At 42.8% G+C, this 16,405-nt stretch overlaps 1 protein-coding gene across 1 annotated transcript in view; it reads right to left on the minus strand.

Moving 5' to 3' along the window:
• Positions 1–1,132: 1,132 nt before the first annotated feature.
• DDB1 (damage specific DNA binding protein 1) overlaps positions 1,133–16,405 on the minus strand; it is a 54,366-nt gene continuing 39,093 nt past the window's right edge. The window contains exons 11-27 of the mRNA XM_029583186.1: positions 13,548–13,623; positions 13,064–13,172; positions 12,666–12,844; positions 12,241–12,404; positions 12,041–12,148; positions 11,249–11,456; positions 10,947–11,042; positions 10,689–10,800; positions 9,159–9,282; positions 8,280–8,444; positions 7,880–7,974; positions 7,424–7,594; positions 6,964–7,073; positions 4,861–5,030; positions 2,620–2,722; positions 2,144–2,267; positions 1,133–1,879 (exon numbers count right to left, since the gene is read on the minus strand). Of these exons, the coding sequence (XP_029439046.1) occupies positions 1,796–1,879; positions 2,144–2,267; positions 2,620–2,722; positions 4,861–5,030; positions 6,964–7,073; positions 7,424–7,594; positions 7,880–7,974; positions 8,280–8,444; positions 9,159–9,282; positions 10,689–10,800; positions 10,947–11,042; positions 11,249–11,456; positions 12,041–12,148; positions 12,241–12,404; positions 12,666–12,844; positions 13,064–13,172; positions 13,548–13,623 (2,198 nt within the window). The 3' untranslated portion in view covers positions 1,133–1,795. The remainder of the gene's footprint in view (positions 1,880–2,143; positions 2,268–2,619; positions 2,723–4,860; positions 5,031–6,963; positions 7,074–7,423; positions 7,595–7,879; positions 7,975–8,279; positions 8,445–9,158; positions 9,283–10,688; positions 10,801–10,946; positions 11,043–11,248; positions 11,457–12,040; positions 12,149–12,240; positions 12,405–12,665; positions 12,845–13,063; positions 13,173–13,547; positions 13,624–16,405) is intronic.

Raw genomic sequence — 16,405 nt, forward strand, 5'->3', positions numbered from 1 at the left:
AAAAGGAATATAGGATATATAGATTTAAATCTAGATACCTAGTACTTTCTTTCTATTAAAAAAAAAGGTGCCAGTACTCACAGGAAGGATGCATGTTTTTTTTTCCAAGGACCATGGGGCAAATCAAGCAGGTGGAAGAAAAAGTGCTAGTACTCAGTATAGACAAATACCTTCTGAAAAAAAGCCCTGTGTGTATATATATAATATAGGGTACACTGCTGGGTATTTTTCCTCCCATCTCTATCTTACTTCTACTTCCCTTTTTACACACCACTGGGTTGCATGGATATCATTTTTCTAGCCTGCCTACTTTGATCCCTCTGATCCTGAGATATTTGCTCTTTCCACCCCATTGCTGCCATTGCTCCTAGGAGCTCTCAGCAAATCTATATTTCAAAGAAAATGCATAGATTAGTTACTGCAGGGCACACAGTGTACCACACAAAAATGCCTTCAAAACATGTGTTACCAAATTTTAAAAAGCTCTCACTATGCAAAACCATATGCCAGCATCATCTGGGCATGTTTCACCACTGGCTTGGGGGGGGGGCAGATGCTTTCTAGCATTTAATAAGAATGTTTATAAGACATTTGTACCTTATGCAATCTGTAAACTTCTGAAGAGTGTGAAGCTCATCTCTGGAAGTGAACCTTTGGCACATCCTGTGCAGAGCTTCTTTTATGGGAAACAAATGCTCATCACTCAGCCCTTTAGCAGCAGTACCAAGTTTTGCCAAAATATCATGGTTTTTGTAACAGTAATCAATAATAATTATTATGATTGGCGGATCATTCTTTTATCTCTGCATTTCTCTACCCGCACCACCCTGGTACAGTGCACCTCTCTGCTGACTTCCAGGGCACATTGCCATTCCAATACTGGATCCCCCAAAAGTCTAATAATGCACCCCACTCCTGCCATACAGCATGCTCACACCTTCCCCATGACCTCCTACTTGTAAGGCAGCCTGGATTGGAAAGGAAAATAGAGTAGATTGAGTCCTCTGCTAGTGAAGTAAGAGATATGAACAGCAGCAGACCCAGTCTGCCAGATCCACTAATGGTGTAGAAAGACCTCATCATCACATCAGTGAAAAAAGATGTCATCAGTGGATACAAGACAATCTTAGGCTATAATCTCAGACTGGACTTTATTTTCTAAAACTCAGAAATTAACAATCCATTTTTACACCCCACATCTGCTCTCAAATCAAAGAGTCCTATAAAAAGTGGCCCTTCAATCTTCTGAAAGCAGACTCCATTAAACCAAGGCATGTCAGTCAAGAGTCCTTGATAAACCATCCTTCTCCCTAGGCACACATTCATCCCATCATCCAAAGACCACAAAAACTCCCCCGCAAAATGAAGGAAGGAGTCCAGAATCCATAGCAAATGCAATTAAAATAAAATAAAAACAATGTACTAGACTACAGTGACCGAGTGAATATCATTTAATAACATGACACTCCCCCAAGTATATTGCCTGGACTAAGGGAAAGCAATTGCCCAGCATATTCCAGCAGCCTACAGTCACAGGCTCATGGCTGAAAACTCTCCTGCTAATTATGCCAAGCTTGTGAATGGTATTCACAGTCAGCCAAGTCACTGTCCAAACACACCCTAGTCTATAGACTCCAATTCTGGACACCTCCTTTCCTACTACCAGGTAGTCACATCTTCCAGTTTCATGTTGTAACCGGTTACGGGATCTCCACAGTTACAAAGGCTAAGAAACAGATGGAAATATTCTGTTTTCAAATATGGCAGAAGGCGTCAGGAAGCGCGGAAGATTTCATTAATGAATCCTAGTGAGCTCCTCCACAGTCTTTATTAGGTCATCAACAGTTGCCTCTCTCTTCATCCCACTGCCGTCATCAATCTGAAACACAAACACAATCAACCACTGGATGTGTAGGGATATTTGCAACATCTTATGTTGGTTTTCTACAGCCTGACTGCTTACCATGACCACTCTCTCCCTTACAGTTGCACATCCAGTATCACTTGCAATTGTCCAAGAATTCTTACACTGGCTGATTCAGTTCTCAATGCTCCCGAACACGTCCTTACAACTTTACAACAACCCATCACTACAGCCCTCCATATGACTAACAAACTGCCCATTACAGAACATAAGACTTACCTGTAAATTTGCTACCACCTCCTGCATTTTGGGGCGGCTAATGTCCAGGAAGCTCTCTATCAAGTCACCATCAATGAACCCCGTAGCAGGCTCCGTCTTTCGCTCTGTATGAAACGATCTCCAGGTAAAACAGCAAGTCAAGGAGGGAAACCTGTGCTCTTGCCAACCAGCTATGCAGCGATGCTGTGCCGTTCTGCCCCTTCCTTCCATACCTAGGTGTAATGTGGCTATTGAATACATAGCTCTGCAGTTTAACAGCTTGAAATTACTACAGCTCTTTGAGAAGCAGTCAAGCCACAATCTTCCAATAACGTAACCCCCTACATAAAGAGCTGAGCAGCTTGACAAACAGAGAAGCGCCTATCAAGATAGAAGTCCTCCCTTTCGGAAATGCATGCATACATTCCTTTAACAGCTGCCCAGCAAAACTGAGCTGGCACTTTGTCCGACACTTGTAAGGCATTTTTGAAGGATATAAAGAGTGTTCAATCTTGCCCACACTCTTGATGACTTTGTTTAGTCGGTTCTGCACATCCAACAGGAGATTGTACCAGCCCTCCGAAAGCGAGGTGACCAAACCTGACAGAGAAAAGTAAAGCACTCAGATATATAAGTGGTTTTTATGTAACAAGATGAATGCTATGAAAGTTACATAGCAGGCTCATTAAGGATGTTCTTGAAGGAAATGAGTTGACTTTCAGGCCATTTTGTAAGCTGCCACTGCTTCTCAACTCAATATGCAATTACTGAACATTCATTTATTTTTCTTGCCCAGGAGATTCAAAAACGGATTTAAAACTGGAAAATGAATGATCTCCAATTTTAGCAAAGTTCACTTAACCTTGTTTTGCAAACTATTTCAAATGCATTACAAGGAAGTTAAAAAAAACCCAAAAAAAAACCCCTTAACTGTATAATACTTCAGGACACACTAAAGGTTTCTAAAAGGGCCCTGGAAGCAGGTGGTGAAGGCATCTTCAGCCCTGATCAGGATTTACGAGGCAATGACAGGCAGCCCAGGAGTAAGAGGAGGAGAAGCACGAGAGATGAGGGAGAGAGTTAGGGATGGATGCTGAGCCGACAGGAACTAAGGCTGTATTCTCCTGCTGGCTTGGTATTATGAATTTATTCTGGGGTGCGAGAGTGAGTGAAGGAGAGATGGGAGACACTGTACTTATATCAGCTAGTTAGGAAAGGGTAACTCATTTTACCACGAGGCCCATTTACTAATTTCAGTGCTAGGCTTGAACTGCTTTTCATAGCACAAGTTCGCCATGCATATCATTCGTTTACAGAAAAACCAAAGATTCCCCCATACAGAACACTATTCATTGAATGGCCTAAATGAGACTTGTCAATCGGCACACATTATGAATTTAATGATTACACACTATTCAGCATGTTTGTCCCAATCTCTGCTTTTTGAGGTAATGGATTGAATTTTACATCTATTTTAAAGTTTAGAAATGACGTCTCTGTTTTCTCTGCAGATTGAAACGCAGTCGAGATGAATTGGTGGTTCCAATTCCCATATTTTCTTCCGTTTTTCCTGATGCAGAGCTCCATGACTCAAAACATTGGTCCAGTGTTGGGTTAAGCAGATGTCAACGTGCTTTTCAAGCAAAGTTTAAATGCATTGACAAAACACTTAAAAAAAAAAATGGTGATCAATAATGATAAAGACCACTGAAAGGGTTGGCTCACTTTCAGTCGTCTCTGACATCACGTTATGAGTCACCATTTCCTAACCTATGAAGTTCAGCTTACACAGAGTAGTATCTTGTAAGCGTTCTATATAGGGAATCTGTTTTGCTCTGGATGTTAGGGTTTCCCTATCGTTCTGGGTTTCGTTCTGCACTTACTACTGCACTATCATTTGTTTACTGGTTAAGTAGCAGTGCTGAAAAGTGTTTAGTTCTCTGCCTCCATCTGCTGGTAGGAATGCATAACCCACTTGTCTGGACTGATCTGGGGTACAAACAGGAACTAATGATTAACGCCCACACTAAAAAAAAACAAAACAAAAAACCCCCAAACATTTCTTTAGTGTGATTTTAATACATTTTCCACAATGTTTGGTTCTAAAGAGAATAATATTACAATTATCATCACCACCGCTATTACAGCTAAGTAAACCAAAGCACAGACAGGTGAAGGCACCTGCCTTTGGTCATAAGGACAGTAAGAGAACGGGGACAGTAACTCAACTTGCCTGACTTATACAATAGTTCTGCGAACCACTACAGCAAACCTCCATCCTATCCCCTGAAAGAAGGGGGCTGAACCTTTGGAAAGAACACCCTACCTAAATTCCTGAGAACCCAACACGACCTAAAAATATTTTAAAAGGACCTAAAAACACTAATGTTCCGCAAATTCTACACTGACCCTCAGATGTCTGATCATTCCAACTCTCAACTGAACTCTCAGTTATAAACCTCTTAATACATTCTCTTCACCCTGAACTGCATACCCTCCTCTTCCAACCTAATAATGCTCTCTGGACTTGATATGCTTATTTCTGATATTGTTCAAATTGTTTTTTTATTGTTGCACAACTGCTAAGAAAAATGTATATTTTTGTAAACCGTTATGATGGCTCTACCGAATGACGGTATATAAAACTCAACAAATAAATAAATAAATATCTTCGCCCAACAACTTAGCCTCAGAGAAGACCTTCCTAGAGCAGCTAAAAGGATGAGCCAGGCTCTCACCGATCATGCCGTTCACTGTTCCAAAGAGCACAGAGCCCTGCGTGGGGGTGGAGGTTTCACCCAGGTTCTGCATGACGAGGGAGCCATGACAGAATACATTCACAAACTCGCCGAGGTGAAACAGACCCACTTCCTGCAGGTGTTGCCGCTCCTCGTCTGTTGTGGCCGCACTGAAAGACGAAGCAGGGGTAAAAAGAAAAAAATCATCTCTACATATATACATAAGAAGATCTCTACGATCTATACACATCCTACATTTTATGTTCGTTCAAGCTTCTTTATTAAGCAATTAAAAATAGTGACAACACAAAGAGGAGGGAATAAACAAAAAACCACAGTAGATGGGATAATCTGCGAGGTGTCATAGAATATACAACAGGGACATAAGACAGCTTGGTGCAATATTACAATCCAAGGTATTGCTCCACTGATCTTCAGGTCATTAAACATCTACTAATCCAGTTATTTATTCAGTCACAACTGCTTCATATTTGTACATCAAGCATACCATATTCCACCAATTATGTATACCCAAATTTCTACTGTCTTTCCAATTGCAAAGAGGCCAAAGAGATCCATTATAATTATTACAAGCTCAACATTTTTTTATTTTGCAATCTCCACTTTCAATAGCTTCAGAGAGGTCCAAATTGCACTATTTTTGTTATACTTGCAGACAACACACGAGTATAATTTTCAAACAACTCCGTACAGCGGCATACGCATGTGCATATGGCCATACGTAAATCTACGATAGTATTTTATAATCCACGCGTATGATTATAAAATGTGTATCTTTACCCTACAACAGACACACATGCTTACACTATCTCAATGCATTGAATGTGTACTTTTCCTACCTATTTTAAAATTATATAAGCGCATATATTTTACATGCGAAAATAAAGTAGGACTTACTTGCGTAAATCCGATTTATGTGCATAAGTCAGTATATTTGAAAACATGCATGCATAATTGAAATTACCAGTTTCCCCAATTACTCCACCAATTCACCCAGTTCTTTTCCAGATCAACACCCTCCTGGTTCCTCAACCTGAACTCCCCCCAGTTCATCCAGACCTCCCATCCAGCCAACAATGCACAACAAATACATCTGACATCAATTACTTAGCAGGTGAAAAATTACACAAGTTGCCAAATGTATGCGTCTAGACCACTCCTTTTTTCCGCACTTATATGTGCGTGCAAAACAAAGTACACACGTACTTTTGACTTTTATGAAATAGTGATTATGCAAGTAGTCTACTGACGTGCACATACACTAATTTTACAGGTATAACTTTGAAAATTCGCCCCTAGTTGATGATCGCCAAAAATGATCCTATGATACAGTGGCCGCAAATATAAGTCTTGTGCCCATGATTTTTCCAAATCAACACAGCAAAAATTCTTATATGGTTGCATTAATTTATAGACACTGAGGCTGCATGACCTAAAGAACTTATGTTAATACATAAGAAGCACCATACTGGGTCAGACCAAGGATCCATCAAGTCCAGTTTCCTGTTTCCAACAGTGGCCAAACCAGGTCACAAGTACCTGGCAAGATCCCAAATAGTAGACAGATTCCAAGCTTATCCCAGGGATAAAAGCAGTGGCTTTCCCCAAATCTACCTGGTTAATAACCATTTATGGACTTTTATACTAGTACAACATTTGGTACTTTCTTTAATTCATGCACTAACTGTGCTGTTTCAAACAATATTGTAGCTGAACCCACCTTAAAGCCTTGAGATGGAAACAATTTCAAGGCCTTAGCCATTTCAGGGAAAGACAACAAATTCGACCTTTTTTTTCAATGTCTGATATAAGATGCAACCTAAATATTGAAGTATTCTATACAATCCTCACATCAGTACCATTCGTATACTCAGTGCTGTACAAGAGGATTCTCCACTAAGTCCTAAACTCTAGAAGCATCTCTACACAAGGCCACTTCCTTCTGCACACATCCAAAGTCATGGTCAGAGCTGAAGCAACGCCGCAACTTTTGGGGATAAATAGATATAAATGCAAATAGAACACAAGATGCCCTTCTTCATTAGCCCATCCTCCCTGGCCCATTCACTTCCCCCTCCTCACCTGTCCTTCTGACATACAAACAGATTGAAGGCGTTTTCTGCTCCAAGAAAATTATCATCATCCAGAATCTCCACAGCACTCATCCAGTTTGGGTTGAAATCCCGGGCAATCTTAGTATTAAAAAAGAAATATATCAAAATTAAAAGCTGATAAAAACAAAAAACACCTGCATAACCGAGTGTCTCAACTTTTTATGCCATAGTTTAGTATATACAGGATTTCTGCAGGTGGAAGGGATTTCACACACACAGCTGTGCCAGTGTCCATTAATTCTGACCTGCAGCACCCTCTGCTGTTTCAGTATGGACATCGCAAAGCTGCTTGCAAACTCCTGAATACAATTTGGAGCACTTCAGGTACCCTGCCGAAGACTCCACTATCCAAAGTCGGACTTTTCAGAATATGTTCCCCTCTCCCCAACTCCCAACCCTTCTGAAGAGGGGCAAGACAGCATGAATACCTCCTCAAAGTTGCCCTCCATGGGTTTGTAGGCTAGCAGCAGCACAGAGCGCATCAGGTCTCCCACCAGGATGAAGTCCCCCTTTGTCTTCAGATATAAAGCCATGATGTTATTGTAATGGTTACACTCCGTGCGCAGCTCTTTCTCTGCCGTCCACTCATATAATCGCACCTGAAAGAGGGGAAGAGAGCTTATGTCAAGCGTCCATCACTTCTCGTGCTGTCTGCTCATCCAGCTGTATGTAAAGGAGAGAGCTGACGTTTTATACACACACACAGCCTTGGATGGTCACACACCATCCCTATACCTTCTCTTCCAGCTTTCACTTATAGCATCACTGAGGAGAATGGGGCAACGAGGGGAAAGAAGACGAAGCAGAAGGAAAGGGCACACGTTCTTCTTGCTTTTATTGCCCTCAGTTCCCACCCCAGCCCTCTTCTCATGCTGCTCTCTTACCGTGCTGTTGATGCTGGCCAGGAGCTTCCCGTTGAATTCTACCATAGAATAAACAGCACCTTTCACTTCCTTCTCGGCGACTGTCTGTAGTTTCCCTGTGAAACACGCGGCACTGCATTTACTAAACTCCTGATACTTTCTGCACTCTTATGGACAAGAGTCTGCAAGCACGTATTGATTTTATGTATTTATGCTATGTACGTTATTTTTGTGAACCACCTAGAATGGTAGATAGCGTGGGTTATACATTTTTAAAATACAAATAACATCCATGGGCCTGGTAAAGCTTAAACAGGCATACCCACCAGCAAATGAACCTGCTCACGTGCCCACATGTTCACACACTCACCAGCACGTGGGCACACACAAATACCAGTATAGATGATGGCAAGCCACTTACCATCAGAGTATTGGAAGACAACAATGCGGCCCTGTTTAGGCTCTGCCTCCTCTGGGTACACCATTGCTGTGCCCACGATGAAATACGTGTTTGTGTCTTTTCCAAGCTTGCAGGACACCAGGCTGAGTGCATACTCATTTTGCAGAAACTGGTGGGCATGGAGCACTGAGTGGAGGGAGAAAAAAGAAAGCGAGAAAGGGAACAGAAGAAAGATGGGGAGGAAAAGAGAAATGGAAAGAAATGAGAAGAAGGAACAGAGAATTGTAGTGAAAGAGCGAAAAAAAAATACAAGCATTATAAAAATTCTCTCAGCCTTTCTGGAAACAAAAAAATACACTATCCATATCCAACTGTATCTCTCTTAATACAATTCCTCTTCACTGGACTCCTTCCCTACTCCCTGTCACCAATTGCTCTGCTAATTACTTCTACAGGAGACCCTTTTCATAACCACCTGAGCTGAAGTGTGGAAACCTCGCCAAGTCTGCACACTGCCCCCTTGCCGAGAAGAGACTGTGATTTCTCCTCCCGAGACAATGCTAATCCTTTCTGGAGAGATTTTTCCTGCCATGAGATTTATTTATTTATTTATTTATTTTTTGGTTTTTTATACCGATCTTCCTACATTAGATGCAAATCAAACCGGTTTACAAAGAACAGAAACTTGCCAGACGGCCTTACATGGAACAATGAACATTTAAGCAACTTTAAGTAATTTAAGAGATTCTCATCTTCTCCCACACACTCTCTGTTCCTCTGGGAGAAGGAAGAGTTGCCTTGCCCACTGAAGCTCCCGGTCTACGATGGAGTTTCCCCAACACCTATCTCCTTACAGCACTCACTTTTCCATCTCCTTAGTGGCTTGGCACAAGTGGGTACCTTCAAAGGTGTGTTGGTCTATAATGAGCAGGTTGTGAACCTCTACCTCCTCTCCGAACGATGTCTCATGTGGAGATGTGCTGCTGGAGAACAGCTTACTGGAGCTCACGCTGCTGGAAAGAGCCTGAAAGAGAGTATATACATGAGAGGCATGCAAATACAACTGATCTCCAATCTCACTCCTTTCTCCTTAGAATAGCTCTCCTAATCCAGTTCTCTCCAATTACGTAAGAACATAGGATATATCATGCTGAGACAGACGAATGGTCCATCGAGCCCAGGGCTAGATGAACTTCCCACAGCAGACGCCGAGAGGAAAACCCCCCTCCTTCTTGCTGACTCCCAGAAGTTGTGTTATATTTGTATACAAATCTGACATGGAAGATATGGGGTGTTATTTCTCGTGCTTCACCTGAGTTCTCCTATTACTTATCGCATTGCCTTTTTCTCATTCTCCACCTCATCGTAAACTGTTGGACATTTCCTTGGTTGTTACTATCCATTTAATCATGACTTACTTAATGAGCACTGTGGTGGAATTCCATCTGTCTAACAGCAGCAGCTTTTTCATATTTACAGGATAAACACCAGTGGTTAGCACACTGGGCACAGGTGTGGAAACCGCTTGATGACTTTTGACTATTAAGTTCCGATGCATCGCACAACCTGTTCGACATACAATTACTGTATCTTAATTTGTTCACCTGGCATATAACATGTGGCCCTGACATTTTTGTTTTTGTTTGCTCTTTTTCTGTTCTTTTTCTTCTGTATTTGCCATATATATTGCTGGTTTGTTCAGTTTTGTTAAATTTTCAAAAAAAAAAAAAAAAAAAAAAACCAACCCCACAAATATGACATGGAAAAACCCAAGTCTGACGTATGAACCTGTCTCCTCCAGAAACTTGTCCAGACCTTTTTTTAAGCTCGGCAATACTATTAGCCATGACCACATTTCTCTAGCAACAAATTTCATTGCTTAACTATGCATCGACAGAAAAAATACTTTTTAAAATGTAAATGTTACTAGTTAGTTTCATGGAATATACTTCTCCTTATTAGCCTGTTCCACACCACCAATGATTCTACAAACCTCTATCAAATTCCCTCTCACCCAAGCTCAAGTATCTGAACCTGTTCCATTCCCTTTATCACTTTTGTTGCAGTGATTATCACCGTCCTCCCCTCAATGCAAAGGGCAAGAAGGCTCAGATGCAACTATGACAGCATCTTCCGGCCATCTCATAAAGATAAGCTCACATAGGACCTCAAGGGACACCAATCCATGCTGCTTAGCAAAAGGACTGCTGCTCTGACACAGCAGCTAACGGTACAAGGTCAGCAAACAAAGGAAGAAAAACATGCAACTAGGAGGTTCTGAGGGAAAAGCTCATGGAACTTTCACTTTGGACTCCCTCCCATTAGCCTGATGCTCTGCTCAACGTAAGCATATTCTGCTAGGGCTGGACAATGAAAAGGACATAACTTCCAGGATGTTAAAAAAAAAAAGGCTAGTAAAAACCTCTTTACCTGAGTACTGGCACTAGGTCTCAGAGCGGTGGTTCCTCCACTTGCATCCTGCACCTCGATGCGACTTGAAAGCACCCCAAAACACTGCGACACCTCCTGGTAGCAGATCTTCCTGTCAAGAGAGACAAAGGCAAGAAACCAGCAGTCAAGAGTAGAGTGCAGACCGGCCAAACTCGCTGCACAGCAGAAAGGCTGCTGCGGTCAAAATGGCAGAATCTGAATCCCCTCACCCCCACACGACTGGCAGCACATGCTCACCTGGGTGACTCGTACAGCGGGACGGTGCGGATGTGCAATTTCTGGATCTCATCAATGGTGCCAATGGTCAGGGTGCTATTGTTGGCCAGTGCCAGGCTGTGAAAAAAAAATGGAAAAGCATTAGCGAGAGTCAGCAGGCACAAGAAAACCATGCATCAGAGAGGGAGAGAAAGATAGGGTGAGCTCTTCCCTTGTTCAATAGAGAAACAGCCCTCCCTATACCACAGGTGGAAGCAAACAAGGTCCCACAGGAAGGCAATGAAGACACTTGCTAAGAAGCTGTTATAGAGTTTTTTGCTCACCTGTCAGGGTATCCATCCGAGTTGAGAGGGCACATGTAGTTCACCTCCTTCAGATTGACGTTAGAGAAGACCAGTTTATGGTTACTGCTATAGATAACAGTGGGTCGGTCCGAGCAGGCAAAAACATTGGTGGTGGACAGAGACCGGAAGGTCCTAAGGACAGTGGGCTGTGTGCCAAGTGTCACCTTTTTCCGGTCATTTAGAAGCCCTGAAGTAAGAGGGAGCAGCATGAAAAAAGAAATACCATCAATGGCATGCCAAACTTAACCAGCTTCATTCCTGTGTCTTAAAATAATCTTTAATTATTTAAATTTAGCTCATGCCTTTTCGTTGGTAGCTCAAGGAGGGTGACATTCATGTACAGAAGGTATTTTCCTGTCTCCAGATGGCTTTATCTACCAAAGGTTTTCTCCCATTTTATGGGAAAAATGCTTAGTAAATAGGGCCCTAGGTTTGTCTTTAAGCCTCCAAGTTTTTTCCATTCCTTGTTGATTGTAACTTTGACTTATTCCTTTTTCCTTTGTTATCTATTGTTTACCAGTATTGTTACCTCAGTTTTTTACCCTTGTTAAACTGTAAACCGATCTGATATGGTTATCTACTATGAAGGTCGGTATAAAAAAACTGTTAATTAAATAAATAAATAAATAAATAAATAAATAAATAAATAAATACCTGAGGCAATGGAGGGTGAAATAACTTGCCCAAGGTCACAAGCAGGGTCTCAAGATTTGAACAGTGGCCTCCTGCTCTAACCACTAGGCTACTCTTCAGCCCCTGCTGAGTTCTCACCTGATTCTATATTTAGGCCAAAGTAAAAGAGGGCTCCGTCTCCCAGGGCACAGAGCAGGTAATGGCTGCTCTCAAATGTGGTCATCAGGATGGAGCGAGGGATAATCTCTGAGAAGGAAGCACAGAAAGGAAAAGAAAAAGGTCCGTCAGTATCAGTCTTGAAGGACTTAGCTAAACGCAGAATGCTGGCTGACTCTCACCTCCTCCTAGCATCTCCTTGTGCAGTAGCTCAAAGGATGGCAGCTTCAGGATTCGTGCAGAGATATCAGTCCAGAGGCCAATGGCACAGAGAGGAGACATCCCATTACTCTCCCCCAGGGGTGTGATATCCAGGCAGGCCACCTCATGCTCCATCTCTGTGCAGCTGGGGGCACACATCAGACATAGTTCATCAACAAAAAAAAGTGCTAGACTACTACAGAGACCGACAATAAGAAAGAGTGCTATACAAAAGGAAATAGACATAACCTGCAAGATAAAGAACCACCACCACCAAAAACAAACAAAAAAACCCCAAAAAGCAAAGAAAAAAGAAGCAAAATCCACTTCACAGCAATGTAATCTAGAGACAGAGGGTGAGAAACCACATTAGCCTGGAGAGACAGAGAGAGAATGTATACACCACCTGATCTGTCTCAGCTCCTGGGGGTGAATCTCCAGATAATAGAGGGCCCGTCCTACTGCCACTACCACCTGGTTGCTGTTGCAGGAGGCCACGCTGATATTTTTCCCACTGGGCTCCTTCCATTCATTGACCAGAGACTTGGGCTCTTGACTAACCAGCCGCACAGATGCAGATGTAATCTACAGAGAGTGGAGAATAGAGAAACTCTGCATTGCTTAGAAGTTAAGGGGCCAATTGTCTAACTCTACCCACTGGAAGGAAATGTGCCAGGCTCCTCTCCTCTCCTAATCAGCTGTGCATCAATGTCTTCACCCACTTCAGTTTCATGATTTGCAGAACTGCTTCCTTTAAACCAAAACTTATTAGCTCTAGTCTCGGCTGAAAATATCATCAAATACCTGAATTAGCTGGCGATGGGCCACATTGCCACAGAAAAAAGTTTGTTGGTCATCCACAAAACCTGTTAGGTCTGTCTCCTCTACCTCTTCACCATTAAGCATCAGAACTCTGAAAGACAGAAATCCAGATCTTGACGGTCACCTCATCATTCAACTTCAGGAGAGGGAAGAGGGACGGGAAAAGAACACAGACCAAGAATTTCCAGCATTAGAAATAACATGAGCCTAACCAAATGCATAAGCTGGCCTCACCCAGAGAAATCTGTTACGCTGAAGAACAAAAGAAGTAGACCATAAATGAACTTCTTTCTCCCACAAAGAAAATTAAGGGTAAAGCACCAATTAAGTATTATATCATCATAATATCATAAAAACACCTTAGGCTCTGAGTGCTGCTTAGATGGACATCTGGGTGCCTTGGGCAATCCATGATTCATCCCCCGAAATACAGCTCCCTGTTTCAGGAAATGTCTACAGTTTTTACCTAGTCTGTCCCACGAAGGACAACACCAGCATGTCATCTGTATCTCGCTGAGAGTCAGACCTTAGGGGCCACAAGCCTAGAGGAGAGGAAAAAAAAGATGGGTAAGCATGAGGCAGAGAAGAGAGCAAGGCATCTAGAAAGAGACATCCCAAAAAGAGGCACAAAACAAGAGAGAGAAAATGTAAAGAAGGGATTGAGGGGAATAACACAGCAGGAAGACCAAATACAAGGAAGCCAATTTTCACAGTCCTGCAATGGGTTTACACTTGGGGGGTAGAAAGGCCTGCAGCGCTTCCTGAAGGCCAACAGCAATCTTCAACAGAAAGGGGGCGCCAACACCATAATAGCTCAATGTAAAGAGCTTTGTTCAGCCCAGGCCCAACCCTATTCACTCAACGTTCTTTAATGCTTCCTATCAATTGCTGCTGTTTTATGCTGGTTAATGGTTAAACATTTATTCAGAATTCATTTATTCAGAATCAGAGTGGGAACAGGGAGGAGGCTGGCAACTACAGACCGGTCAGCCTCACTTCGGTGGTGGGAAAAGTAATGGAGTCACTGCTGAAAGAGAGAATAGTGACCTATCTACAGTCCGGAGAATTGATGGACCAGAGGCAACATGGATTCACCAGGGGAAGATCCTGTCAGACAAATCTGATTGACTTTTTTTGACTGGGTAACCAAGGAATTGGATCGAGGAAGAGCGCTCGATATCATATACTTGGATTTCAGCAAAGCTTTTGACACGGTTCCGCACAGGAGACTGGTGAATAAAACGAGAAGCTTGGGAGTGAGTGCCGAGGTGGTGACCTGGATTGCAAATTGGTTGACGGACAGAAGACAATGTGTGATGGTAAATGGAACCTTCTCTGAAGAGAGAGCGGTTTTAAGTGGTGTACCGCAAGGATCGGTGTTGGGACCGGTCCTGTTCAATATCTTTGTGAGCGACATTGCGGACGGGATAGAAGGCAAGGTTTGTCTTTTCGCGGATGACACTAAGATCTGCAACAGAGTGGACACGCCGGAAGGAGTGGAGAGAATGAGACGGGATCTAAGGAAACTGGAAGAGTGGTCGAAGATATGGCAGCTGAGATTCAATGCCAAGAAGTGCAAAGTCATGCATATGGGGAGTGGAAACCCGAATGAACTGTATTCGATGGGGGGGGAAAGGCTGATGTGCACGGAGCAGGAGAGGGACCTTGGGGTGATAGTGTCTAATGATATGAAGTCTGCGAAACAATGTGACAAGGCTATAGCAAAAGCCAGAAGAATGCTGGGCTGCATAGAGAGAGGAATATTGAGTAAGAAAAGGGAAGTGATTATTCCCTTGTACAGGTCCTTGGTGAGGCCTCACCTGGAGTACTGTGCTCAGTTCTGGAGACCGTATCTACAAAAAGACAAAGACAAGATGGAAGCGGTACAGAGAAGGGCGACCAGGAAGGTGGAGGATCTTCATCGGATGACGTACGAGGAGAGATTGAAGAATCTAAATATGTACACCCTGGAGGAAAGGAGGAGCAGAGGCGATATGATACAGACTTTCAGATACTTGAAAGGTTTTAATGATCCAAAGACAACGACAAACCTTTTCCGTAGGAAAAAAATCAGCAGAACCAGGGGTCACGATTTGAAGCTCCAGGGAGGAAGATTCAGAACCAATGTTAGGAAGTATTTCTTCACGGAGAGGGTGGTGGATGCCTGGAATGCCCTTCCGGAGGATGTGGTGAAGACCAGAACTGTGAAGGACTTCAAAGGGGCGTGAGATAAACACTGTGGATCCATAAAGTCAAGAGGCCGCCAATGAAGAGTGGGTGACTCACCAGAATGATGGCTACTGCCTGGAGACAATACCCTTATTCAATAAACTTACACATGCTTACTGTGACTCCAACATCGTTCTAGCTTCAACAGCAAGAGGAAATGTGGAATAAAGGATCTGCACTCACAAAGGGGGGAGTAGCTGGCTTGTTACGGCGGTTACTACCCCAAACCAAATAAGCCTGTTACTTCTATTTCTATGCATATACAGCATAGTTCTCTGCTTCAACGGCAGGGGAGAAGAAAAAACTGATACTTCACGCATATCCAGCATAGCTCCCTGCTTCAACGGCAGGGGAGAAGAAAAAAGGGTTCACACTCACAAAGCGGGGAGTAGCTGGCTTGTTACGGCGGTTACTACCCCAAACCAAATGTGCCTGATACTTCACTTTCGATGCATATCCAGCATGGCTCTCTGCTTCAATAGCATGGGAGAAGAATAAACTGATACCTCAAGCATATCCAGCATAGCTCCCTGCTTCAACGGCAGGGGAGAAGATAAACAACCAATAAGGGCTGTATAACATAGTCTGAGTAGAACAAATAAGCATGGGTGTAGCTTGCTTATTGCGGCGGTTACTACCCCTACTACCCCTAACTTATCAGTTAGATATTCACTTGGATGCAGCTCCATCACTGCTTTCTACATTAATGGTGGGGGTGGAAAGGAAATAGAACCAAGAGCTAAGAGAAACAGATAAGTATGAAAGAAAAAAGTGTGTGAAGCTTGCTGGGCAGACTGGATGGGCCATTTGGTCTTCTTCTGCCGTCATTTCTATGTTTCTATAAATATAAGAAAGCAGAGAGTCTCTCTTCTAGTTCACACAGTGAAACAAGTCCAAATTTGAGACTCAATAATGTGATTTTATACTAAACAAGGCTACTGTGGTAAAGTCTGAGCAATTAAATGGCTTGTGCATCCACCGACGTGGTTCCATGTTTTGCCCATAGGCTGCATTGGGAGGGACAGAAGAGAGAACAGCATAAATTATAGTTCTAAGGAGCAATTGGTTAAGGAACTGACGAGAGAGGGAGCAATG

The sequence above is a fragment of the Rhinatrema bivittatum genome, chromosome 17, assembly GCF_901001135.1.
Source record: "Rhinatrema bivittatum chromosome 17, aRhiBiv1.1, whole genome shotgun sequence".
Taxonomy (NCBI): Eukaryota; Metazoa; Chordata; class Amphibia; order Gymnophiona; family Rhinatrematidae; genus Rhinatrema; species Rhinatrema bivittatum.